The 26,209-nt window shown below is 37.6% G+C and overlaps 1 protein-coding gene across 1 annotated transcript in view; it reads right to left on the bottom strand.

The window, feature by feature from the left end:
* Positions 1 to 26,209, bottom strand: part of RALGAPA2 (Ral GTPase activating protein catalytic subunit alpha 2) — a 479,248-nt gene that overhangs the window by 379,904 nt on the left and 73,135 nt on the right. Inside the window, 4 exon segments of the mRNA XM_042781969.1 lie at positions 4,772 to 4,783; positions 11,034 to 11,198; positions 18,889 to 19,126; positions 24,972 to 25,083. Coding sequence (XP_042637903.1) covers positions 4,772 to 4,783; positions 11,034 to 11,198; positions 18,889 to 19,126; positions 24,972 to 25,083 — 527 coding nt within the window.

Below are 26,209 nucleotides of genomic sequence, written 5' to 3'. Positions count from 1 at the left end.
TAGTTCTTCTCTCATTATTGATGCTACTACTAGCTTACAATCACCAAATGCAATATTGAATTTATCATTAAAGTATAAAAGCAATCAACTGTATTTTTAGGGAATCAATTCATAAAAGACATAAACTAGAAAACCATAAATGAGGTCTGACCACGATGTACACTGTGTTCACTGTGACAGCAATTTGTAGTATTATTACAGACTATACTCTCCTAATGGAGCTCTGGTAGCATAGTGCCTAAGGCACTTGACTGCTAACCAGAAGGCTGGCGGTTCAAACCCACCAGCCACTCCTCAGAAGGAAGGTTGGGCAATCTACTTCCATAGTGATACTGCTTCGGAAACCCAAGGAGGGGTCTCTATGAGTCGGGGCCGACTCGACGGCACATAACAACAACAACAACAATACTCTCCTAAAGAATGAGTTCCATCCTAGCTGCACTTATTCAGTTTAATTTCTAAAGATCACCCAGAGGCACTGAAGATTGTTCCATCCTCTCTTTCTCTAGAGTCACAATTTATAGCTTGTACCATATTTTGCCTAGATCATTTTAAGAGCCTGCTAACTGGTCACTGCCCCCTCTTGCCATCTTCATATCTATCTTCTACACAGCCCCCAGACAACTCCCTCTGAAATAAAGATCTAACTGTACCCACTAAACTCCCTTAACAGTCGAGGCCCCATCATTACAAGGTCAAGCCCATGCTCCTGAAGGAGGAATACTGGGCTCTCCTCATTTCACACCCCCCCCCCCAGGAATCCCACCTCGAGAGCTCTTGCCCATTTTATTCTCAAGCAATGTCATTCCACTTGGCACCTGCAGCTCTCCTCTTTCTGCTAGCTCATAGTATCCTAGCCAATGTCTTTTGAGAAATCTTCCTGGAAGCCTCCAGAAAAGGTCATGTGACCCTCCCTGGTGTTAACTTAAGGCCTGTTTTGCCATTTCTCCTGGACACATCCCTCCAAAAGAACTTGTCACCTGGCCCTGCATGTACATTCCACTACTGTGCCCTTCACTAGATTCCACATTCACTCACAAAGCCATGAGACCCTGTGTCTACATAGCCATAATTTAATTTCCCCAAAATTTTAGTCAACTAAAATTTCAGGGGAATTCCAGAGCACTTAATTATGCTCATGTAGAACCTGTACATAGACAAGAGGCAGTTGCACCAACAGAACAAGGAGAGACTGTATGATTTAAAATCAGGAAAGGTTTCAGAGTTGTACCATTTCACTGCATTTATTCAATCTACATGCTGAGCAAATAATCTGAGAAGCTGGACTATACGAAGAAGAATGTGCCATCAAGATTGCAAGAAGACTCATTAACAACCTGCAATATGCAAATGACACAACTTTGCTTGCTGAAAGTGAAGAGGACTTAAAGCACTTATTGATGAAAATCAATGACTATATCCTTCCATATGGATTATAATCTACATAAAGAAAACAAAAATCCTCACAATTGGACCAGTAAGTAACATCATGATGAAAGGAGAAACGATTGAAGTTGTCAAGGATTTCATTTTACCTGCATCCACAAGTAAAATGGAAGCAGCAGTCAAGAAGTCAAGCAACGTACTGCACTGGGCAAATCTGATGTGAAAAAAAACCTCTTTAAATTGTTAAGGAGCAAAGATGTCACTCATATGACTAAGGTGTGCCTCACCCAAGCCATGGTATTTTCAATTGCCTCCTTTGCATGTAAAAGCTGGACAACTAATAATGAAGACCAAAGACCAACTGATGCCTTTGAATAATGGTTTTGGCAAAGAATATTGAATATACCATGAACTGCCAGAAGAATGAAAAAAATATGTTGTGGAAGATGCTGGAATGTTCCTTAGAAACAAAATGGTGAGACTCTGTCTCTCATACTTTGTTGTGTTATCAGGAGGACCAGCCCATGAAAAAAGATATCATTCTTGGTAACGTAGAGGGTCAGTGAAAAAGAGGAAGATCCTCACCTCAATAAGATGGATTGACACAGTGGCTGCAACAATGGACTCAAATATAGTAATGGTTGTGAGGATGGTATAGGACTGGCAGTGTTTTGTTCTGTTGCACATGAGGTTGCTAGGTGTCAAAATCTTTTAACAACAAAGATTCACTACTTCTAACAAGGGACTGATCAGAATCCATCCTGTATTATCTTAATCGGTTGTATCACCAAATCCTCACCTGAAATGAAGACTTTTGTTGTTGTTGTTTTGGCTTTAACAAACAGTAGTTTATTCTTTTCTGAAATGAAGACTTGATGCCAGTGTGTCATTCTCTATGAGCAAGCTGTCAGGGTGATTGCTCACCCTAACCAAGAAGTTAAATGTAGAAAGATTCTAAATTTAGTGCACAGGATCTCAACAAAAAGTTGCTCTTTTATTGTTTCTATCCAAATGAAAATTCTATTTTAAAGTATACTGATGCAAATTACAAGACCTTAAAAAAATGAAATTTGTGTGATCCTTCACTATGGTTCATAGTACTGAGTCATAGTCTAAATTTGGATGCTGATGGGAAGCTGAGCTTGGGGTATAAACAAAGAAAGGCAGAGAAAGTAAGAATAGATAGACCTATCAAAGCCACACCTTCCCCAGGTTCTTTGCCTTCCTTTTCTCAGGATTGAAGAGCCAAAAGCATTTTATTTTTTCCACAGAGAAACACAAAACATACGTGCATATGATCTGCCCATGCATCCCAAAGCCCAGACTAGGCCCTTTTCACAGGTCTACTTCTAGCCTCTTCAGCATCAAGCAACAGAGCCAGGTAATACCAGGAGCCAGTCCCTTCCAGCTTTCTTCCTTCACTATTTAATTTAATTATGCAGGCCATTATAACCTTCTTGGAAGAGTTTATAGGCAGTTTCTGAGTTAGGGACATCTTTGCCCTTCAAAGTTACACAAATTTGCCCTCACTTTGAAATGATTAAACCAACCTCTGTTCAAAACAAATTCTTCAACACAATCACCTGCACTTGTTGCACATGTAGCTTTTAAAGCACTGAAATGGCTTCTAGCCTTTTCTTACACCAAAGTAAGACTAAATAAGACCCTTATTCACCTGTTCTGACTTCCTGCTCCAACTATACAGGCATTCCTGAGTTACAAATAAAATCTGTTCCTGTGTCTTTAAGAATTTGTCAGGACTTTGAACCAGTTGGGCTTGGTTCAGTTATGGCTAAGGAAGTTTACCCAGAACAAGCAAACTTTTTAAGTTAAGATGAACCAGAAAATAGTGGAATGGGAAAATGACAGGTTGAAGACTTGCTAGAACTTTATCTCCCTTGTACAGAAGGGCAGTGTACCTGTTACATAGCAACCAAAACACTCGCCCTCTGATTTTGAGCAGTCTGAAGCAGTGCAGCCCCACTCAAAGATTGTGGTGCCCCCTCAAAGTTGTTGGTGCCCCACTCAAACAGGGCAGTACACTGCTCAAACATGGCAGCTGACCCTGCCACTTGGAATGTGTGTCGTTCTCCTACAATCCTGCCAGTAATCCAATCTCACACATTAGGCTCCTGAAAGGGCTCACTATGCCATTCCCGAGCCTCCAATTCTAGGGCTTCAACCCATAATTTTTCCCATTTCAGATACTGTGCCAAATCTGCCAAATTGTAAAACTTCGAGTCTGTTTCTGTTTCACTTCACTGCCATGACAGAACCAGTTTAAAGGGCAAGTAGTTGTTGTCCCTAAACTGTTCTTGTTGCTAGGTGCTGCAGAGTTAATTGTGACTCATAGCAACAAAAAGAAACACTGCCCAGTCCTGTACCATCTTCATGCTCCTTGCTATGCTTGAGTCCATTGTTGCAGCCACTGTGTCAATCCATCTTGTTGAGGGTCTTACCCTTTTTTCACTGATCCTCTACTTTACTAAGCATGATATTCTTCTTCAGGGACTGGTCCCTTTTGACAATATGACCAAAGTAGGTTAGATGAAGTCTGGCCATTCTCACTTCTAAGAAGCATTTCGGCTTCACTTCTAGGACAGATTTGTTTATTCTTCTGGCAGTTCATAGTATTTTCGTATTCTTCTCCACCACCACAAATAAAAGGCATCAACTCTTCTTCGGTCCTCCTTATTCACTGTCCAGCTTTCACATCCATATGAGGTGACTGAAAATACCATGGCTTGGGCTAGATGTACCCTTGTCTCAAAGTGACATCTTTGCTCTTTAACACTTTAAAGAGGTCCCTTGCAGCAGATTTGCCCAGTGCTATAACAATGCTTGAGTTCTTGACAGTTGCTTCTATGGGTGTTGATTGTGGATCCAAGTAAAATGAAAGCTTTAGCAACTTCAATCTTTTCTCCATTTATTGTGATGTTGCTTACTGTCCATAAATAGGATGTTCTCAATCTGGGAACTGCCAAAGTATTTGTTAATGAATCTATTTGATAATAATTCAGTGTCAGTAGAGGGAGCCCATGAGCTTCCTAATTTTCTTAAAAAAAAAAAAAAAAAAACTGGCAAGTGCAAGATTTTACAGGTAATGGGAAAAGTTGCTTTTATTGTCTTTAACCAGATGGCAAAACCTGCTACATGCTGGTTTATGGGCCACGAGCAGAACCAAATAAGAATTGGGCCAACCCTGTTTGGCAGCATCTTTTAATGATGAAGAACACTGCCATCTGGTGGGACGTAAGACAGCCACAGCACCATTGCATCCAAATTAATGCCCTAACAGATGGAAGAAGAGGCTGCCACCACCAGCTGGTTGGCATTCCTAAAAGGCTACCCTAATGTAGCTTTTAAGAGTTTGTTTTTGTAAAACTGTCAGTTGGGACTTCTTTGATGGAGCAAGTCCAAGCCTGTAGAAATAACCATAAGTGGTGAGAGTGGGAGCATCCAAGACTGGAATGGAAAGGAAGGAAAGAATCATGATGTTAAATGTGCTGCTAGTGCTGCTGTGCTATTGGTATCCTGAGCTACTTACAGCAGACTGTTAAATCAAACAGTGTGAAAAGGAATTTTAAATTCACCCATCCCACAATTTAAATCCTATTTCCTGAAGTAGATTCCTTGGCCATTTCTTGGCCATTTCTCATATTTGCACTGAGAATATACCAAATATATTTTTTTGTATAAAAGAACTTGGTTATTTGCAAAACATTTTCTTGATACCTTCACCTTCTTCCTTTTTTAACAGTTCTTGGGCTCCCTCTGCTGGCTTTTTGTTAAGAAAGCGTAATTTACGTTAAGCTGCTCCCATTCTTCACTATCAGTTGTAGCAGTTACTCTTCCATAACAAATTACAGTCACGTTAATAGTGAAGTACAAATATCAAGATAAATGATTATCTGATATTCAAAACAATAAAGAACAATCTGTTGTTGTTATGTGCCGACGAGTCGGACCCGACTCATAGCAACACCTCCTTGGGTTGCCGAGGCAGTATCACTACGGAAGTAGATTGCCCAACCTTCCTTTCGAGGAGTGGCTGATGGGTTTGAACCGCCAGCCTTCTGATTATCAGTCAAGTGCCTTAGGCACTATGCTACCACAGCTCCTAAAGAACAACCTAAGTTACACAAAAATTGTATCACAGAATTTCCAAATCCAATCTCTGTAGGTCTATTGCATTCTCTTTTTAAAATGACACACAGTTTCTATTTGTTTGACTTCAAAAGCTAAATTCTATCTCAAATTCACCAAATTATTCAGATTCTTAAGGCCTAGCCAATACTCCAAATTTTAAGAGCATTAGCTTTCTGATTACTTGATAAGTAATGTAAGTTACATAATACAATTACAAAATAAAATAAAGTTTCTAAACCATTGTTTTCTATTGCTCCCTTCAAAACACCAGAAAAAAAAGGAATACCTAGTTTCATTTTTTTTCCCCACTGAGAGGAAAGTCAGCATGATTATGGTATTTTTACACAAATAACATGCCACCCCCTTCCCCTGGGTATTTCATAAGCACACTGTGCTATTTTTTTTACATTCTGCAAAAAAAAATTACCATAGCATGCTTAAGAAAATACCTTGTGGAGGGAGGCACAGTTAGCACAATAAAAATATAACATGTGTGTTATCTGCATGAAAATACAGTAAATGGGTAAGATCTTCAGAAACTTCTATATATTCTAGAACTCTCAGGATTTTTCAAAGTAACTTCATTCACTCTTTAATCCAAGGCTTTTTAAATTAGTCTTATTAAATAGAGTGAGGATCAGTCTTCAACAATCACTGGGTTCTATCTACCTCTAATGGAAGGCTGCAGAAGCAAAATTAATAGTGCAACTTCCTAACTCTTAGAACATCATGCATTATACTAACTTGCTCCTAAAAAGCACAGGAGATGTGTAACTCCATATCCTGGTCTTCCCAAGGTTATTAAATGTCCAAACTTTCCAAATGTGTCAGCCCATGTCCTGGCATGAGTCCTTCCTGAGAAGCAGGCATACCCAGGGAGCCTGAGAAATCAATGCAGAAGCAGTTCAGCAAGGTTTTTGCTTAGGTTCCATTAAGTCTCCTTTAGAAGATGGTAAACACTCTAATTATTAATATTACCAAAAACCAAACTCAAAGCCGTCGAGTTGGATCCAACTCAAAGCAACCCCTCCTTGGGTTTCCAAGGCTGTATCAGTATGGAAGTAGATTGCCCCATCTTCCTTCCGAGGAGTGGCTGGTGGGTTTGAACTGCCAGCCTTCTGGTTAGCAGTCAAATGCCTTAGGCCCTATGCCACCAGAGTGCCCACTAATAGTACAGTATTTCTAAAAGAAAAATAAAACTTAGCATATTCATGGGTTATAAATGCAATGATAATATTTAAATGATGATATTTAAACAAATATCATCAGGATTTATATTTCTTTTTCATCATGACTTTTCTGGGCTCTCTTTAAACATATTAAGAAAGTCACTTTCAATCAGAAAACACACTGTGTGTAAACTACATGTGGCTGAATTCAATTTGAATTGGCTGAAGCCCAGGATCGAAATTTCTTTGTTTTGGAAATTACCATGTTTATGGGCATTGTAAACATCCTTTCAACCCTGAATGAAAAGACCAGTGAGGTTACAGAATTTTTTTATTATTTAATTTCTGCTAAACATCAAGCTATATAAAAATTATCGATACCATTAACAACCAATGGGAAGTGCAAAGGCCAGGCATGCATGTGTGATGTGGGATGTGAACAAAGGAAGCCAGGCTCAGTGGCAAGCAGGAGTAGCCCACAGACACTGACAGACACAGGAGAATAGTACTACAGTACCTGACAGGCTGTGAGAGCAAGAGGAGTAAGAGAGACCAGGTAAGAGAGCGCTCACGGTGTGGAGGAGCGGGACGCTTTTAGTGGCAGGCAAAGCCTCAGAAAGGTGAACACAGTTGCTGATAGATTGGCTTCGCTTAGCTTCCAGGAGAAATAAAGTAATAAGTATGTCAGGAGAACATCAACACTTTACACTTCTTTCTTATTATGACTTTTCTGGCTTCTCTTTGAATATTTAAAGAAAGTCACTTTCAACTTTAGAGGAAGTCAGTACAAAGCACAATATTTAATCAGAGTCTCTAAATACAGTCAACTTTCAGCCAGTTATTCTGATGACATAGTAGAAAGAACAATCCACAAGTGATCAATTTTACTTTGGAATTTATTTATTTTCTATTGTCTCTCAGATTCACTTTTGGGTTGTTTATCTGGGCCGACATTATAATCAGTTTTTCCCTCCTAAAGGCACACACTGGTAGCATAGTGCCTAAGGCACTTGACTGCTAACCAGAAGGCTGGTGGTTCAAACCCACCAGCCACTCCTCGGAAGGAAGGTTGGGCAATCCTACCTCTGTAGTGATACTGCCTTAGAAACCCAAGGAGGGGTTGCTATGAGTCGGGGCCGGCTCGATGGCACATAACAACAACAACAACAAAGGCACACACAAAATGACTATAGTAAGGGAGGAAAAATCTAGCCTATAATTAAAATTGTTCAACAAATAATAAATAATTCACAAATTGGTTTACTGAGAGCTGACTGTATTCAAAAGCAAATCACTTAGTAAATTAAATATCCTAAAAACTCAAGAACATTTAAAAGTCAAATTAATCATTAAAAGATTTGACATTATTTTTAAAAATGCATAAATATCTCCAAGAAATCCATCCTTTTATAGCACATTTTGTGCTTAAATCATGTTAAATCCATAACTTTAGTATCAGGTTTTATGAGTTCTCAAGTTTTCTACATATATTTGAGAAACATTTGAAAAAACAGAGGGACACAGGAGAATATGCCTCATATTTATAGAGTCACAGTCACTAAAATCAGTTTTATCCTTATAGCAAAAATATAAAAGGCTTGCTTGCTATTTTATTACTTTTATGTGACTTTATTTAACATGAATGAAATAAAACTACAAATGGCAGTGGCACATATGCAGAAAGTAAAAGATAATTTTTTTACTGTCTTTTCTACTAATCCTTTGCCTATCTCATTAAAACGATAAGATGCAGTGTGACTACAGTAAAATTCTCACGTGTAAAACATCATAATTAAATGAAAACAACTTCCACGTAAATGTGAAACTTACTGACTTTAAATTTCCTAAAAGAGCTGTTCATCTCTCAATATAAGTCAGGGACTTTTCACTTGAATGTTGTTAAAAAAATTTTCCATTTATGAATCAAATGTGCATTTTTCTAAAACTTATCATTAGATATTTTAGAAATAATAAAGTATGGAATAATAATTTTGTGTAGATATTATGATTTGCTTTAATCACTTCATCATTTCAGATGTCTAATATTTTAGCATCAGTAACACTCAGGAACAAAATTTTACTTTATAATTCTTAATAGTTATAAACTAATGTAATCTCTATTAAACTAATTGTCATTTCTCTATTGTGCAACTGAGTCTTTATTTCTCTCCCTCCCCCTCAATGATGTTTTCTCTACCTAACTGAAATCTATTGGGCAAACCATAATACAATAATCTTAAATTATTTTCTCACCAGGATTAGGAAGAAAAATACTTTCCAGTGTGTCTTCCATAATAAACATCTTATTGCTAAAAGCAAAAACTGATTTCTTGATCTGTTGTTCTCTCATAGAAGGGTAGCCTTTACAGAAATCATGCTCTACCATGAAATATTCTGGGGCATTTAAAAAAAAAAAAAAAGATGAATTGCCATTATATGATGAAAATACAAAAGAACTGGGTAAAATTGGGAGCTCTGGTGGCATAGTGCCTGAGGCATTTGACTGCTAACCAGAAGGCTGGCAGTTCAAATCTACCAGCTTCTCCTCAGATGGAAGATGGGGCAATCTACTTCCAAAGTGATATCGTCTCAGAAACCCAGAAACCGTCTTGCTATGAGTCAGAGTCAACTTGATGGCAGTGAATTTAGTTTTTTTGGGTAAAATTACTAATGTTTATTCTATATAGTTTAATTTTATAAAACAATATGGTAGTAATAAAATCTTCAAAGATCACTATTTTTACATGCAACAGAAAAGATTTAATATTTTTTAAAATTATTATATATATTATGTATATATTATACACATGTGTGTATATATATGTTAATTTTAAAAAATTATAAATCTTTTCTGTTGTATGTAAAAATAGTGATCTTTGAAGATTTTATACACACACACACACACATACACGCGTGTAAAATACATAAAAATAATAGTTCTGTTCATCTCAATAGCTCTTGTTAGCTCCACTATCTTTAAAAGGTTATGATTCCAAATGAGGTTTGTTGTTTGCTGTTGTTGATTTAGTAAATCCTACAAAAAATCTGCTGCCATCGAGTCAATTCCGACTCTTAGTGACCCTATAGAACAGACAAAAACTGCCCCATAGACGTTTTGTGGCTGTAAATCTTAGCGGAAGCTGACGGTCTCCTCTTTCTCCCGTGGAGTGGGCTGGTTGGGTTCAAACTGCTGACCTTTTGGTTAGCATCCATATGCTTTAACCACTGTGCCACCAGAGCTCCTTAAATCCCACAAAGATGAGTTTTAAATGGTCTTTAAGTGACATACTCCATAATAACCTTTGCATGATTGTGTAAAAGTACTTGTTTTTCAATACCATGGCTTCTCAGACAGCTGAGAACACTGATAAGCAGAACTAAAATAATTACACTGAGTATTTTCTAAAACATACTGGTGTCTCTTCCTTATTGTGAGCATTATCTTTTGGTTTAAAATACCTGGTGAAAATCTGAAATAGAATCGCCTCTATGGCTATGTTTGACTACATAGTGATATATGAAATAAGCAACATGCAACAATTTGCTGCTCATTAAAATGTAAGAGAAAATTTTTTAAGTGTTTTAAATTATTGTTTTTCTTATAACTGTGATTCAAGGAAGTCTAGGCAGTTAAGAGTTATGGTAAATTTTCATAAAAACTCCAACAAGATTCTAAGCCACCTGTATTAAGCCTTTAGTAAGCACTGTAAAATATTGAGCTTAAATGAATCTTTGTTTTATGATTAGAGGATCTTGTGACTTCCTGAAGTCAACATACTGAGTATCAACTACAGTTGCATGATATTGGTGATGAAAAACAAGAGAAGACAGAGATGAATTTGTTTTAAACCTAAATTATAGCTTCAACATCACTGGAGGGAGAGAGTGAAGGCTTTATATGTTCTTATTAAATAGTGGGTATAAGCTTAGTTTTTGCAAGATTTTTGTTTTTAAAAGTAAAGTGCAGCAAAGCAGTCCAAATAACTGAGGATTCTCAGTCAAGTTCTTATTAATTAGAGTAGGCTACAAAAAAAATGACATCTACAGACAGGAAAAGATCAATTTTCTGAAGAAGCAAAAATTCAAATGTCTCCATTCAATCCTTTCCTTGCCAGTTTGCTATACTCTCCTAAGATTAGTATTGTTTAACAATGACAGCTTTGCAACTCATGTGTTGATTGTTAAAAAACCTAAAAAGATATATTTCATTTAAGAAAAGGTCGGTATTTAAGCTCTGAATGGAATCTTAAAACATCTAAATATTTTATTCTTATATATCAATTTGAGACAGCCAACAGAACTTTGAGAAATGTTTAAGTAAATGTTTACCAGTTGCTTTTTGGCGAACAATGTTTCTTGCTTTCTCAACCCCTGGTGCTCCAGATGTGGTAGCACTCCTAAATCTCATTGGCTCAGTTGCATCTGGGTGGCTCCGCCAGCTAAGAGAAAAGGATCTCCCCACAGCAGTTCCTTTCTGAGAATCTAAAATACAGCCTGACAAAAGATAAGAAAAATAGTCTAAAGGCTTCATTAATATTCATTTCATGGCATGTGTTAACTCAGCAAATGGTACACATACAATTATATATAATCAGCAGATTGTCTTCTTGCAAATTAGGTACCAGTATCTTATATTACAATTTAGAAAGTTATTCACACGTCAGTAATCTAACAGTTCCTGTTGTCAAAGTACTTTTCAATTGTTTTATAAAAATTTTATCTCTGTAGTACTCACTTCAATATACAAAAGAATATTAGTAAACTTTTCTCAGTATAAAAACAATACCAAATGGAGTTATGCCACTATCCCTGCAATATTCCAAAACCCGCAATTTATAAACCAAAAATGCCAAGATCCTGATGTTAGGATAGTAGTTCACCCTGGACATGCCAACTCCATCACACAAATCCTTAAGAGAAATTCATGCCTATAAACTTGAGTGCAGATTCAGTCAAATGAGTAAGGACAACAAAAATCTACAAATAACACAAAATCCTATTTTAGCAAAGCTCCAAAACAATAAAAAATTGTAGTTCTGATATTCAACTTCTTTTCTCTCATTTCAATCGGATCACAGATTTCAATAAGTGGTCAAAGATCCAAAAGAAATACAAGAGGGAACTGAAATAGAGAGAGATTTCCCCACAGAAATGATATGGCTGTCACTTACGACTTGTTTTCACACCCAGGCCCTTTGTCCATTATGTTTCCACTAGTCTACTGCTTAGAAGGCAAGTATTTCTATAATGAATACTTAAATCCTTTTCCAGAATAAAGAAATACAATAAATAAATCAGAAATATTTGTAATTGTTATTAAGTAATTAAATTTGCTCTGTACGATTTTGAAAATAGTGTTTTTGAAGTTCTGTCTACTTCCCATAAGACAAGTCTATCACGTGCCATAAATCTGTGTTTGTACAGTGGGAGGGAAGAGTAATATGAATTTCTCCTCCTTTATTCTGAAAGCACCTTTACCAAGGTACATTCTCTTCTGGGCTGAGAACTACAGCATTGTTGAGCCGAATTCCTGAATGGAAGCATCTCTTGATGCTCTCAGGCCTTGCATTTACACAGTGGCTTTCAGAGTTACTGAGAGGGACAAGGCAGAGTTCCAGGGGACTAGCCTCTTGGATACCTGCCCCTATTTCAATCCAAAATCTCTAGTCTAATATATATTTTTAGGAAGGGGCTCTGTATACCTTCAACTGGGGGAGAGAAAAAGGATCTGCTGCTGAAAATATATTAGAAAATCAGGGGGACCTACTGCCATAAAGAAAGAGGAGCCAGAACTTCTGGCAAGATGGTACAATAGGCAGACAAACTACAAAGACCCTCTCCAACAAAGAAAAGAGAAACCAACTGACAGATACAGAAGATAATCCTGGAGGCCTGAGCTTTGAAAGGAAGTATACAGAAATGGATTAGGCACCAACTAGTGGAAAACAGGACCTAAGAATAGGCTCCACTTGCCAAGGACAACAGGGTCATACAGGAGGCTGCAAATGGGAAAGGTGGTGAGTATATAAGTGCTGTCAACTGGTGAATAGAGCAGCACAGCACAGTACCCTGCTTATGTAGGTAACATACAAACAAAACAAAGAAAATGAAAATCATGGGCAAGTCACTCCAACATATAATCATCAATTAAATATAAACACAAAAACATCCTAATGCCTCAGAGACAACAGAGCATCACAGTCTATACAAAGATGCAAGATAAAGCAGTGGAAACAAGGGAGCAGGATACAGACCTAGAACACATCCCTGAAGAAGCAGCAGCATTGGGACTCCCTAATAAGGAATTCAGAATAATTATATTTAGGTACCTTGAACGGACTGAGAGACAGATCAAGGAAAACACCAACAAAATTGAGGAAAACACAGAGAAAATCCTAGAACAATATAGAAAGACAATACAAGAACAAAATGACAAAATAAGTGAAAAATTAGAAATGATACAAAACCTACAGATAGAAATCCAGAAGATTAACACCAAATAGATAGTACATTGAAAGGGCAAAGAAGCAGAATTGAATCCATGGAAGACAGAATTAGGAACACTGAAGACTAATATCTGATCACTTCTTTGAAAAGGGGTCAATTAGAAAAAAGATCAAAACAAAATGAAGAAAGCCTAAGGTTCATGTGGGATACCATCAAAAGGAATAACCTACGTGTAATCAGAACTCCAGAAAAGGAAGAGACAAATAGAACCACAGAGAAAATTGTCAAAGATTTGTTGAAAGATAATTTACCTGGTATGATGAAAGATGAGAATATATCCCTTCAAGAAGACCAACAAACCCCAAACAGGATAGACCCCAAAAGAAAATCACCAAGACATATCATCATCAAACTCAGCAAAACCAAAGCAAAGAAAGAATTCTGACAGCAGCATGGGAAAAAATAAAAAGTTACCTATAAGAGGCAACCAATAAGACTAAGCTTGGATTTCTCAGCAGAAACCATGCAGGCAAGAAGACAATGGGATGGTATATATAAAACACTGAAAGAGAAAAAATTCCAATCTAGAATTATATACCCAAAAATCTGTCCCTCAAGTATGATGGTGAAATTAGGACATTTCCAGATAAGCAGAAATTAAGGGAATTTGTTAAAACCAGACCAACCTTACAAGATATGCTAAAGGGAGTGCTTTGGATAGAGAAACAACAGCAGCAAACAACAACTGACCATTAACACACATGATGACATAACCCAAAAACCAACCCAATTATTTGTTGTTGTTGTTGTTAGGTGCTGTCAAGTCATCTCTGACTCATAGTGACCCTATGCACAGCAGAACAAAATACCACCTGGTCCTGTGCCAGCTCCACGATCCTTGCTATACTTGAGCCCATCGCTGTCGCCACTGTGCCAATCCATCTCGTTGAGGGCCTTCGCCTTTTGTTGACCCTCCATCCTACCAAGCATTACATCCTTCTCCAGGGAATGGCCCCTTCTGACAACATGATCAAAGTAGGTGAGACAAAGTCTGGCCATTTTCACTTCCAAGGAGCATTCTGGCTGCACCTCCTCCAGGACAGATTTGTTGGTTATTTTAACATGGTACTTATTTAGCATTCTTTGCCAGCACTACAACTCAAAAGCATCAACTCTTCTTCAGTCTTCCTTATTCATTGTCCAGCTCTCACATGTACATGAGCCAACTGAAAATAACATGGTTTGTGTCAGGCGCACCTTAGTCCTCAAGAAGACACCTTTGCTCTTCGGCACTTGAAAGATGTCTCCTGCAGCCAATTTGCCCAGTGCTATACATTGTCTGATGTCCTGACTGCTGCTTCCATTGGCACCAATTGTAGAATCAAGCAATGTGAAGTCTTTGACAGCTTCAATCTTTTCTCCATTTATTGTTATGCTGTTATAGGTCGAAGAGGAGGAGGTGGAGGAGGATTTTTGTTTTCTTTATATTGAGATATAACCCATACTGCAGACTGTACTCTTCAATCTTCATCAGTAAGTGCTTCATGTCATCCTCACTTTCAACAAGCAAAGTTGTATCATCAGTATATCTTAGGTTGTTAATGAGTTTTCCTCCAATCCTGATGCCACATTCTTCATATAGTCCAGTTTCTTGGATTATTTGCTCAGCATATAGATTCAATAAGTATGGTGAAAGGATACAATCCTGATGTACTCCCTTCTTGATTTTAAACCATGCAGTGTCCCCCCTCCTGATTACGTACAGGTTCCTCATGAGTACAATTAAGTGTTCTAGAAATCTCATTCTTCTCAATGTTATCCACAGTTTGTTATGATCCACACAATCAAATGTTTTTGCATAGTCAATAAAACACAAGTAAACATCTTTCTGGTATTCTTTGCTTTGAGCGAAGATCCATCTGACATCAGCAATGATGTCCCTCATTCCATGTCCACTTCTGACTCTAGCTTGCATTTCTGAAAGTTCTCTGTCAATATATTGCTGCAACTGTTTACGAATTATCTTCAGTAAGATTTTACTTGAATACAATAATAATGATATTGTTTGATAATTTCCACATTCTGTGGGATCACTTCTCTTTGGAATGGGTACAAATATGTATCTCTTCTAGACAGCTGGCCAGGTAGCTGTCTTCCAAATCTCTTGGCATAGCCAAGTGAGTGCCTCCACTGGGACATCCATTTGTTGAAATATCTCAGCGTGTATTCCATCAATTCCTGGAGCCTTGTTTTTCACAACTTCCTTCAGTGCAGCTTTGACTTCTTCCTTCAACACCACTGGTTCTTAAATATATGCCACCTCCTGAAATGGATGAAGATCAACCAGCTCTTTTTGGTACAGTGACTCTGTGTTTTCCTTCCATCTTCTTTTGATGCTTCCTGCATCATTCAATATTTTGCCCACAGAATCTTTCAATATTGCAACTCGAGGCTTAAGTTTTTTCTTCAGTTCTTTCAGCTTGAGAAATGCTGAGTGTGTTCTTCCCTTTTGGTTTTCTAACTCCAGGTCTTTGCACATTTCATTGTAGTAATTGGCTTTGTCTGCTCAAGCTGCTCTTTGAAATCTTCTATTCAGCTCTTTTATCTTGTCATTTCTTCCATTTGCTTTACCTACTCTCCATTCAAAGGCAAGTTTCAGAGTCTCTTCTGAAATCCATTTTAGTCTTTTCTTTCTTTCTCGTATTTTTAATGACCTCTTGTTTTCTTCATGGAAAATGTTCTTGATGTCATCCCACAATACTTCTGGTTTTCAGTCACTGGTGTTCCATGCATCAAGTCTATTCTTTAGAATGTCTCTAAATTCAGGAGGGATATATTCAAGGTCATATTTTGGCTCTTGTGGACTTGTTTAATTGTGTTCAACTTCAAGCTGAACTTGCATATGAGCAGTTGAAGGTCTGTTCCACAATCAGCTGCTGGCCTTGTTTTGGCTGAAGATATTGAGCTTTTCCATAGTCCCTTGCCACAGATGTAGTCAATCTGATTCCCGTCTACTCCATCTGGTGAAGTCCATGTGTATAACCGCTGTTTTTTTGGTTGAGGAAAGGTATTTGCAATGAATAAGCTGTTGGTCTTGCAAAATTCTATCATGCGATCTCCAGTGTTATTTCTGTCACCAAGGCCAAATTTCCCAACTACTGGTGATTCTTCTTTGTTTCCAACTTCTGCGTTCCAGTCACCAGCAATAATTAACACACCTTGATTGCATGTTTGGTCAATCCAGATTGCAGAAGTTGATAAAAATCTTCAATTTCCTCATCTTTGGCTTTGGTGGTTGGTATACAACCCAGTTGTGGAGTATCAGAAGTAAATAAGTCTACAAGATTGTAAACAGGGAACCAGAGATGTCAACTGACAAATGAGGACAACTACAAACACATGAGGACAACTACAAACCAAAAAAAAGAGGGAAAAAATTGTGTAGTTACAGACCTTCTAAATGGTAGGGATGTTAAGACAACTGTAAGATAGAACAGACTATTCTAAACTTAGGAAGAAAATTATAAATCACAGTGTAGCCTCAAAGAAAAATGATAAAACTTCCATCAAAATTAAAAAGAGGACAAGCATAAATATTTAGCAAACACTAAAACAATCTCAATAAAGAAAGTGATAACATGATTCATAAACAAAACAAGCTCAAAGCAGAAAAATATATGGAACAAAGAAATCCACAATACCACGAAAAAGCATATGACAAAATGACAGCAACAGATTCATACTTGTCAATAATTACACTTCTGTAAAACATTGCATAAGATAGATGAACTTGGTGGGCATTATGCTGAGTGAAATAAGTCAATTACAGAAGGACAACTATGGTATTAGTTCATTATTGCAAAAAGTTAAGGAAAGGTTTATATATGGAAGGAAACTTTCTTTGCTGGTTACCAGGGGTGGGAGGGGAGGGAACACTGCAAAAAAAAAAAAAAAAATCACTGACCCATTTGCGTATTTCACTGTACATAAATTATATTTCAATAAAATGTATTAAAAAAAGAGAGAAAAAAATATGTTAGGAAATCATTGCAGTAGACAGTCTAAATCTAAAATGGGATTCAACTGTTCCATTAGAATACTACATACTTAAGCTACTTTGTTTTGTTTCTTACTGATTTGCTTTTACTAATTGGTACTTCAGCAAACAATTCTCTTACTGTAAAGAAGATATTGCAAGAATCAGATTAATTACATAATTACATGGTTAATTAATCATTGTAATTTAATTAACCATCTAATCATTTAATTCATTTGGGCTTGCTCTCTTGCTGTTCCCAGAACCCTAAAAGCCATTATGTAAAGTAGCTTGTGCTAGCCTGCTGGAAGAAGAAAGACATGTGGCCCAGTCATCTCCATTGTCCCAGCTACCAGGCAGCCAAACCTTAGAATTAGAGGTGCCAAGCCACCCATTTCATAGTCTAGCTGACTCTAAACATGTGAGTGAGTCCAGTTAAGCCCAGCAGAAGAACTGCCTAGCTGAGCCGGACCCAAACTACTAACTCACAAAACCAGGATCTTGGTATTTAAAGCCACTAAATATAGGAATGATTTGTTACACAGCAAAACTAACTGATACAGTTTATAATAAGACTACTTTTAAAGCTGTAGCCTACCATAGCAAGCAGTGTACCCTTTATGAGGTTTATCAGGAGAATTTCCTCCCAAGTCGTAGGACCATTAAAAGCTTTGTGTCACCTAAGCAAGTGGATTGCTTTTACTCTGTGATTCTATTTGATTTAAGTCCTGTGAAAATCAAAGTCCAGTCCAACTTCCCCCACCTCTCTGGCATGCATTTTGGCATTTTAACCAAATCTATTGCTCCCCCTCAATTTAGTCTCAATTTCTTTCTTTATCTATTGTATTGTACGCATTTTTATATGCTTCCTCAAAAATCTTTACAGAATAAGTTGGAGTATAAATTAATTAATCCAAGGCCTGTGTCATGGTCCCCAAAAACAGCAATGAAGGGAAGAGAAACTACCACTGATATCTTCCAACTTGATCTGACCCTAGGTCTTAAAACAATTTTTATCCAAAAACACAGTAATGGCAATATGATTTCTATCTGAAACATTAAGGATTTTTCCATGTTTCCTAGGGAGGTGGTAGAATAGATCTTAACAGTGTGGAGTCTTGATTTCTGGTTTACCACTTCTTAGTCATATGACAGGCCTTCAAGGAGATGGATTGATACGGTGGCTGCGATGATGGGCTCAAGTATAGCAGGGATTGTGGGGCTGGCGCGGGATCGGGCAGTGTTTCGTTCTGCTGTGCGTGGGGTCGCTATGAGTCGGAAACGACTCGACGGCACTTAACAACAACAACAACAGTCATATGACCTTCAGTGAGTCAATCACATCAAACTCTCTGTATTTCAGTTTCATTGTCTGTGACACTGGGATAATAACAGTATCTACTTCACAGGGTTACCATGAGGGTGAATAAAGATAGTATATAAAAAGCACCAGGTGTTATTATTATTACTTCTGCTGCTGCTGCTACTAATACTACTACTTCTTCATCTTCCTTCTTCTTCCACAGCCTCTTCAGCAACTCATCATCCTCATTAAGGCACATCTAATACTACTATTCAAAAATATTGTCTGTGGGTGGTTCATTTTATTATTAAACTTCAAGTATTAAGTACTCAGGTGTATAAATATGCACTCCTTCTCAGTCCCAGACAATTGGTGTTACCATGAAAGAGTGGAAATACCTTTGCCTCTTTGCTTCTTTTCCTTTTGCTCACTTAATTTATCCAGAGGTAGGTTTGTCATCTCAACTCCATAAACTGTTTTTGCAAGCACTGCTGTTAAGGAGTCCATGATGTTGGTCCACTCGTTTATGAGCTCTTCCCATTCCGTGAGGGAAGACAGCACACCAAGAAAGTCATCCCAAAGCTCTCGAGAAATATACACACAGAGGTTTGCTCGGATCCAAGCCACAATGAGTGTCTAAATCAAACCGATCAACGAGAGAATTCAATTGTCTTCATTTGGAAGAAGTATAACATTTAACAAAACATTTTAAATTACTATTAATGAAGTGAAAAGTAAAAAGTATCTTTAGATGCTATTCTTTCAGTTTCTCAAAATTCATTTAATCAATTGTCATCAGAATTTGAGCTACTGTGAAACCAGTTAAGATTATGGATACAGCTACTCATTTACTATTATTCCAGTATCTGTAGCTAGTCTGGCTACAATTTGGGAGAAGAGAAAGAAAGCCCTTGTATCACAACCCTTCTGTTTCTTAACAAAGCTCTTTCCCTCACTCTTCACAGTGGCTACTTCAACCCTCCTTCTTTATACGTAAAACTCTTTAACTCCAACTTCTTCCTAATTTTTAGGAAATGAACCCACTGCAGGCTTCAGGAAAAACAGAAACCATTAAATGAGAACTTCCTCACTTTCTGCCCATGGATCCATATTCCTGCTCACGTTCACATCCAGCTTCTTCTGAACATGCTGGCTGTAATTAAAGAAACATTCCTGCTCTTTCACACTGGTTCCCCACCTATGCTCTGGACCACTTCTTCACAGATTATTGTTTCTAATAATCTCATTCTTCCTTTATCTCCAGCCTCTCCTACTTCCCCAGATCCTATCCATCAGTATTTAAACAGGCTGTGTTCTTCCTCACCTTAAAAATAACTAAGAAAATATTCCCTTGAACCCAGACTTCATGCTGTATCTAAAAAAAAAGCCAAACCCATAGCCATTGACTCAATTCTGACTAACAGTGATCCCCGCTGGGTTTCCAAGGTGGTAAAACTTTATGGGAGTAGATTGCCCAGTCTTGCTTCCATGGAGTGGCTGGTGGGTTTGAACTACCAACCTTCTGTTAGCAGTCAGGTGCCTGAGGCCCTGTGCTACTACAGGTCCTTATGCTATACCTAAAACCATCTTTTTCCCCCCTTTCAAAGCTGAACTTCTTGGAAGAATATTCTATATTCTACCCCCACTTCCTTAATTCCCAATCAATCCTCAGCCAACTGCTCTGGCTTTTACTTTTTCTATGCCTCTTTGCCTTCTGCCTAAGGAGCTCTGGTGGCACTGTGGCTAGGCACTCAGCTATAAAATGAAAGTTGGCTCGAACCCACCAACCATTCCACAGGAAAAAGATCTGACAGTCTGCTTCCATAAGGGAGTCTGCTTCCATTATGGGAGATGTATACACACTTACACATACATCCATACATATATACATACACACCTTTTTTTTCCTTAGCAGGAAAATTGTGAGCAACAGAAATCAATCTATTAATTAGTCAGGACTGTTCTGACCACTAAGTAGAGTTCTGGTAACACAATGGTTAAAGCATTTGGCTGCTAACCAAAAGGTCAGCAGTTCAAACCCACCAGTTGCTTTGGGAGAAAAAAGATGAGGCAGGTTGCTTCCATAAAGATTTATAGCCTTGGAAACCCTATGGGACAATTCTACCCTATCCAATAGGGTAACTATGAGTCAGAATCAACTTGATGACAATGGGTTTGATATTTTTGTTTGTTCTGACCATCTGATACTTAAAGTTATAATTTTACAATATACCCGTTCTCTACATTCTAATTTGTGTATAGTGTGCTTTTTTAACACTTTATAGGGGTAATAAAACTGTTAAAGTAAAGCTAAAGTAGTTAAGTATATTTAAAGTAAGATTTAAACATTCATTTTTAAATATGATTCTAAGATAAATTTTTAAAAATTAAGAAAAATGGGAAAGAAAATTTTAAAATAATTTTTTTACAAAAAATACTTTTTAGGTTGACAATTATTTTTATTATAAAAATTATTATTCTATTATACTTCTGTTTGTTTCTTTTTATACTTGTGGTGTAGTGCCTAAGACATTTGACTGCTAACCAGAGGCTGGCAGTTCAAACCCACCAGCCACTCCTCAGAAGGAAGATTGGAAAATCTACTTCCATAGAGATACTGCCTCAGAAACTCAAGGAGGGGTCTCTATGAGTCGGAAATGACTTTCCGGCAGTAAGCAAGCTATGTGGTGTGTGTGTGTATTTTCAAAATTATTTTGAGGTCATTACCATAAAGTGCAAGACCTCTGGTAGCATAGAGCCTAAGGCACTTGACTGCTAACCAGAAGGGTGGTGGTTCAAAACCACCAGCCACTCCTCAGAAGGAAGATGGGGCACTCTACTTCTGTAATGATACCGCCTTGGAAACCCAAGGAGGGGTCGCTATGAGTTGAGTCCGATTCAATAGCACATAACAACAACAACAACCATAAAGTGCATATATACAATAAAATTAACAAAAATGAGATGAAAAATATGACGTTGTAAGTGTAAAAAGAGCAAGTGGTGGCTGGCAATGTTACTAGGACTCAGCATCCTCACATCTGGGTATAGTACTTGCTTCAGGGTAAAACCAGATGTTCTGGTATGACAAGATGGCCTATGCTGGGAATTTTGCTTTGGTTTTATTTTATTGACTAATTATAAAACAATGATAGAGTGACTTCTTGCAGTTTTGAAATTCATCTTAGCAAATATCACAAACATTTCTGCAAACTTAATGAGACATCATCATAATTCGCAACTAACCATACTCTATACACAATAAAATCAGGAAAATATGGTCTTGGTGGGGGGTAAGGGGCAGCACCTTTGGATATGAAGGCAGAGCATCCTTTTAATAAATTAAGAGGAAGAGGGAGAGAGAATCCTAGATTCTTGGTTCTGTCACTAACTTAGATTGTGACCTTATTAAAATCACTTAGCCTTTCTTGAACTTACATTTCTCTTTAAAAATAAAGAGTTGAATAAAATCCATCTCCAAGGTTCCTGCAGTGCTGAAATTCAATGTTTGATCTAATATATCTTGGCACACAGCTGTAGACATAAACACTTTAACTCATAAATCACTCCTTTTCTTATATACATTTGCAACCAACTACTTTCCACATTTCTCTGCATTTCTATGTTTCTATAACATAATTTTTAAATAATGGCTCAACTATAAATAGAAGATTTTCAGGTAAGGTTGAGCTTCAAGCACAAGATCACATTTAGCACTGGCAACAGATTAAAACGTCATCAAGGGCAATCGCACTAGGGGAAAGGAACATGCCCTTATTGGTAAATATTTAAAACTAATTAATTTGAAGGAAATTTGACAGCTCAGATTATCAAATGACACAGAAGGTTGGGTAATTTACTTCTGCAGTGATACCACCTCGGAAACCCAAGGAGGGGTCGTTATGAGTCGGGTCTGACTCGACGGCACCTAACAACAACAAAGCAAAAATTAAAGAAAGATAAAAAGGCAAAAGCAACCTAAAATTTCCTGTCTCCTTTAACATCCTTATGCAAATTAAAGACAAAAAATTCAAGTATCTGGCAATTTTGGACCATCTGTATGATCAAACGAATAATAACTAGATAACATTTTAGTGTGAGTATGGAACAAACATGATGACCACTTCATAGCTGGCAGAATTGTTCAGACTTTTAATATTTTTCTCTCCCCTTAGATCTCACAACTCTGTTGGTAGGTCAACAGAAATAACTGTAAATCCCACGAGTCTGCTCTGATCCTTATGACAACCCTGCAATCCTCTGTTGCGTGGCAGATGAGGAAAGATACTCAGCAAAATGATCTACTCAAAGCCACAAAGCCAGGAAGTAGCAGAGCTGAGAATCAGAATGAGGAACCATCTAACTACAAAAATCTCATCTTTTTTCCACTATTTTATGGGTAAGCCTTAATTTAAACATTCTTCTGGATCTATATAATCATTGCCAAACTAAAAGCAGTAACATTGAAATAATAATCATAATCTTAAAAATGTATCTTTAACTAAGCTTGGACAAAATTTTTCCATTAATGGAGGGTTTTTTTCTTCCCCCAAACAGAAAACAAACAAAATAGACAACTCCAGAACCGATTCTTGCTTAAGTTCTCTAATTCCAATACACACAATAGAAATAGGGCCAGATAACTGGTGAGAAAGTAGGCCCAGGCAATGGCCAGCCTGAGACTGGTTTCAGTTCCTCCCCAGCTGGCAGCCCACTCTCATCAGGGACAAGAACTCAGGTAGGTTCCAATACTGAGACTTTCCACTAAGAACAAGAGCAAAGTGAGCAAAATGTCTCAATGTCACCCTTGAGCAATAGCAAAGCAAAAATGGCTCCAATAACTATGTAATGCAATCAGAATAAAACTGATTAGAGTATCTGGGGCAAATGAGTACATTTGCCAATTATCTTGGGAGCTACACATACACTTTTCATCAATACCAAGATCATTCAAATATATTAAATTACTAAAAAATAACATGAACAGTTAGATTCTCTTCTATTAAAATGAGAGTATTTCCTTTTATTGAATTAACTTCTCTGTCCCCTTCACTTATATACCCTATCTGTATTCTAGATATCCTCTTAATTTATATCCTCCTAAACTAACAAGTCAATTGAGGAGGAAAGCTAGCTTCTCTTTGGCTCAAATCATCACTTCCAGCTCAAGAACCATCATGCTTTCTCTTAGCCAATTATTCCATGTCAGGCCCATCTACCTCAATAACCTTATTTGTGTAAAATGTAATCTTTTTCCAGAGCCCTTTCATACTATTCTCTTTTAGAATTGCATCATAAATTTTAAGCATCCTATAAATGTTAGTGCTTTCTAAAGCAATGTTTCAAAGGCTTCTGCCCTCGATGCCCTTTAAAATCTCTACCTTCCTAGACAGTTAATTATTTGCCTCCTCTTTTCTTCCCCTCATGATGATATTCATTAAAAAATCTTTCTGGCTATTCAAGTCCTTAACCATTCTGACCATGTGAGATTTGAGAAAAACAGCCATGCCCTTGGCTTTCTGCTCCCACCTAAGGCCAGCCCCATTCTCCTCACCTTATTCAGGACTTAACTGTTGCAGTTATCTTCTCTCTCCTCTAGACTACCAAGATCCCCCTCACTGTAACATCCCCACTGGTGAACAAACGTACTTTAATATCACCGTGCTTTAATACCACTCACTCCCCTTCAGCTAGCTCCCTTTCTCTCTTTCCTCCATAGCACTAGCTCTGTAAAGCCTTGACTATATTTTCTACCTCCACTGCCCAGCTCTCATTTCTCCTCCGTCTACATCAAGTGGTAATATTCCCCTAAAACATTCTCAACTATCTATATCTTGGCAAAGCCAATGGTCAATTGGCTGGCTGTTCTCCTCTTACCCAACACCTTCCCCAGGCATGAGGACGTATCCTCTGGTTTTACTACTACTACCTCACTGGCCACCCCTTCTCACATCTTTGGCTAGCTCCTTCTCCTGCACCATGTATGTATGTCCTTTTTCTTTAATATACATACATGTCCATTTTCTTTAATATATATTCTCTCCCTAGGTAATCCCATCCAGTCCTGTGGTTTTAAATGCCCTCTTACTATACACCAATAGCTCTTGAATTTTTACTTCTAACCTGGAATCCTCCTTGACCTTATTCCCATTTCCCTGTTTCTTCCATCCATTACCCCCTTTATGTCTTCAAAGACACATGGCCAGTCACCAAGGTCATCCGCTCTTCTCACCTTGCTAATTTCTATCAACCTCAAGCAAATAAAAGAGGAAATAGATGGTAGGGAATACTAAAAGTCTAGCACTAATTGTAAAGATTAGATCATAACCTTCACAACAAAGTAAAGAAGGAAAATTTATAATTTTCTAGAAATTTAATGTCAGTTTAATGTTATTCTTAAAATTCTCAATGATTAAAATGAATTTCCTATAAAATCTGATTGATTTCTTGCATTTGCAGTGTTTTAATAAAAAAGACTTACCCTAAATAGTAACCCTGCCAAGCTCTGGGCAAACAAGTCCTTCATTTGCTTATCCTTTGGCTTCTGCATGACAGCTTCTGTTATCCTGAGTAGTATTTGCAACATCTGTTCCCTGGGACACCAAATACAAAAGCTTATATTACCAATCGTATCTCTAAAGCACTTTAACTTACAGGTATATGAAATTCTCCTAAGAATTCAGCAACACTGATAATCATGTATTACTCAAAAGCATTAAAAATCTGATTGCCAGTATGTAACACCGTAGTTCACCAAAATAAGCTACTTTATGTTACAACAGTTCTGAAAATATGTCTCCCATGACTATACCAATAGGAGCTCTGGTAGCATAGTGGCTGGCTAAAGCACTTGACTGCTAACCAGAAGGCTGGCGGTTCAAACCCACCAGCCACTCCTTGGAAGGAAGGTTGGGCAATCCTACTTCCGTAGTGATACTGCCTTGGAAACCCAAGGAGGGGTCGCTATGAGTCGGGGTCGACTCGACGGCACATAACAACAACAACAACATGACTATACCAATAGGCAAGATATAACAGGATCTAACATAGCCTGACTCTCTTCCCTTGGCAAAAAGGGAAGCAGGATTTTCTCCAACTGTGTGGTACCTTATAGACACTCAGGGAATAGCTGGGCCTGTTTGAACTTACGTGCCATTCTTTAATTGCCATCTATTATTTCCCTTTATTAAGGTCTCATATAAGGTCTCCCTATTTATCTTCATGACAGAAAAAAATAATGACTTTTTCAGTATTAGAGGGACATATGCACTCAGCATCAAAGCGTAATCGATTTTATAGAAAAAGGATTTTAAAGAAAAAAATTGTGTGAAGAATATGAAGCACTACAGAGACAAAAATAACATTGTTAATTATAATAATAACAACAACAGCTAAAGGGCACTTCCTGTATTTCAAGTAAGTGATACTCCTATCAGAGTGCCAGCTCAGTTTTTATTTTCTGGACTCCATGGAAACTGCAAATGCATTGTATTTTATATATAAAGGAGGTCCATTGGTTCTCTGAGGAAAACAATCCTGGTTTCTTTTAACTTCTCCTCAGAGGTATTATACACTAATCATTTGCTCATCTTTATAACTTTCTCCTTGGACTTAGTGCTCCTTAGTGGTAAACTCAAGAACTCAACAAAGTAATCTAATCCAGGTGAGATAATGAGATCTTTAAATTGTAGTTCCTTTGTACTTTCCTAATACCTCTGC

The sequence above is a fragment of the Orycteropus afer genome, unplaced genomic scaffold, assembly GCF_000298275.1.
Source record: "Orycteropus afer afer isolate SDZICR_OR568_19922 unplaced genomic scaffold, OryAfe1.0 scaffold00208, whole genome shotgun sequence".
Taxonomy (NCBI): Eukaryota; Metazoa; Chordata; class Mammalia; order Tubulidentata; family Orycteropodidae; genus Orycteropus; species Orycteropus afer.
Note: the sequence above shows the minus strand (reverse complement) of the source record. Positions and strands in the feature narration are given on the sequence as shown.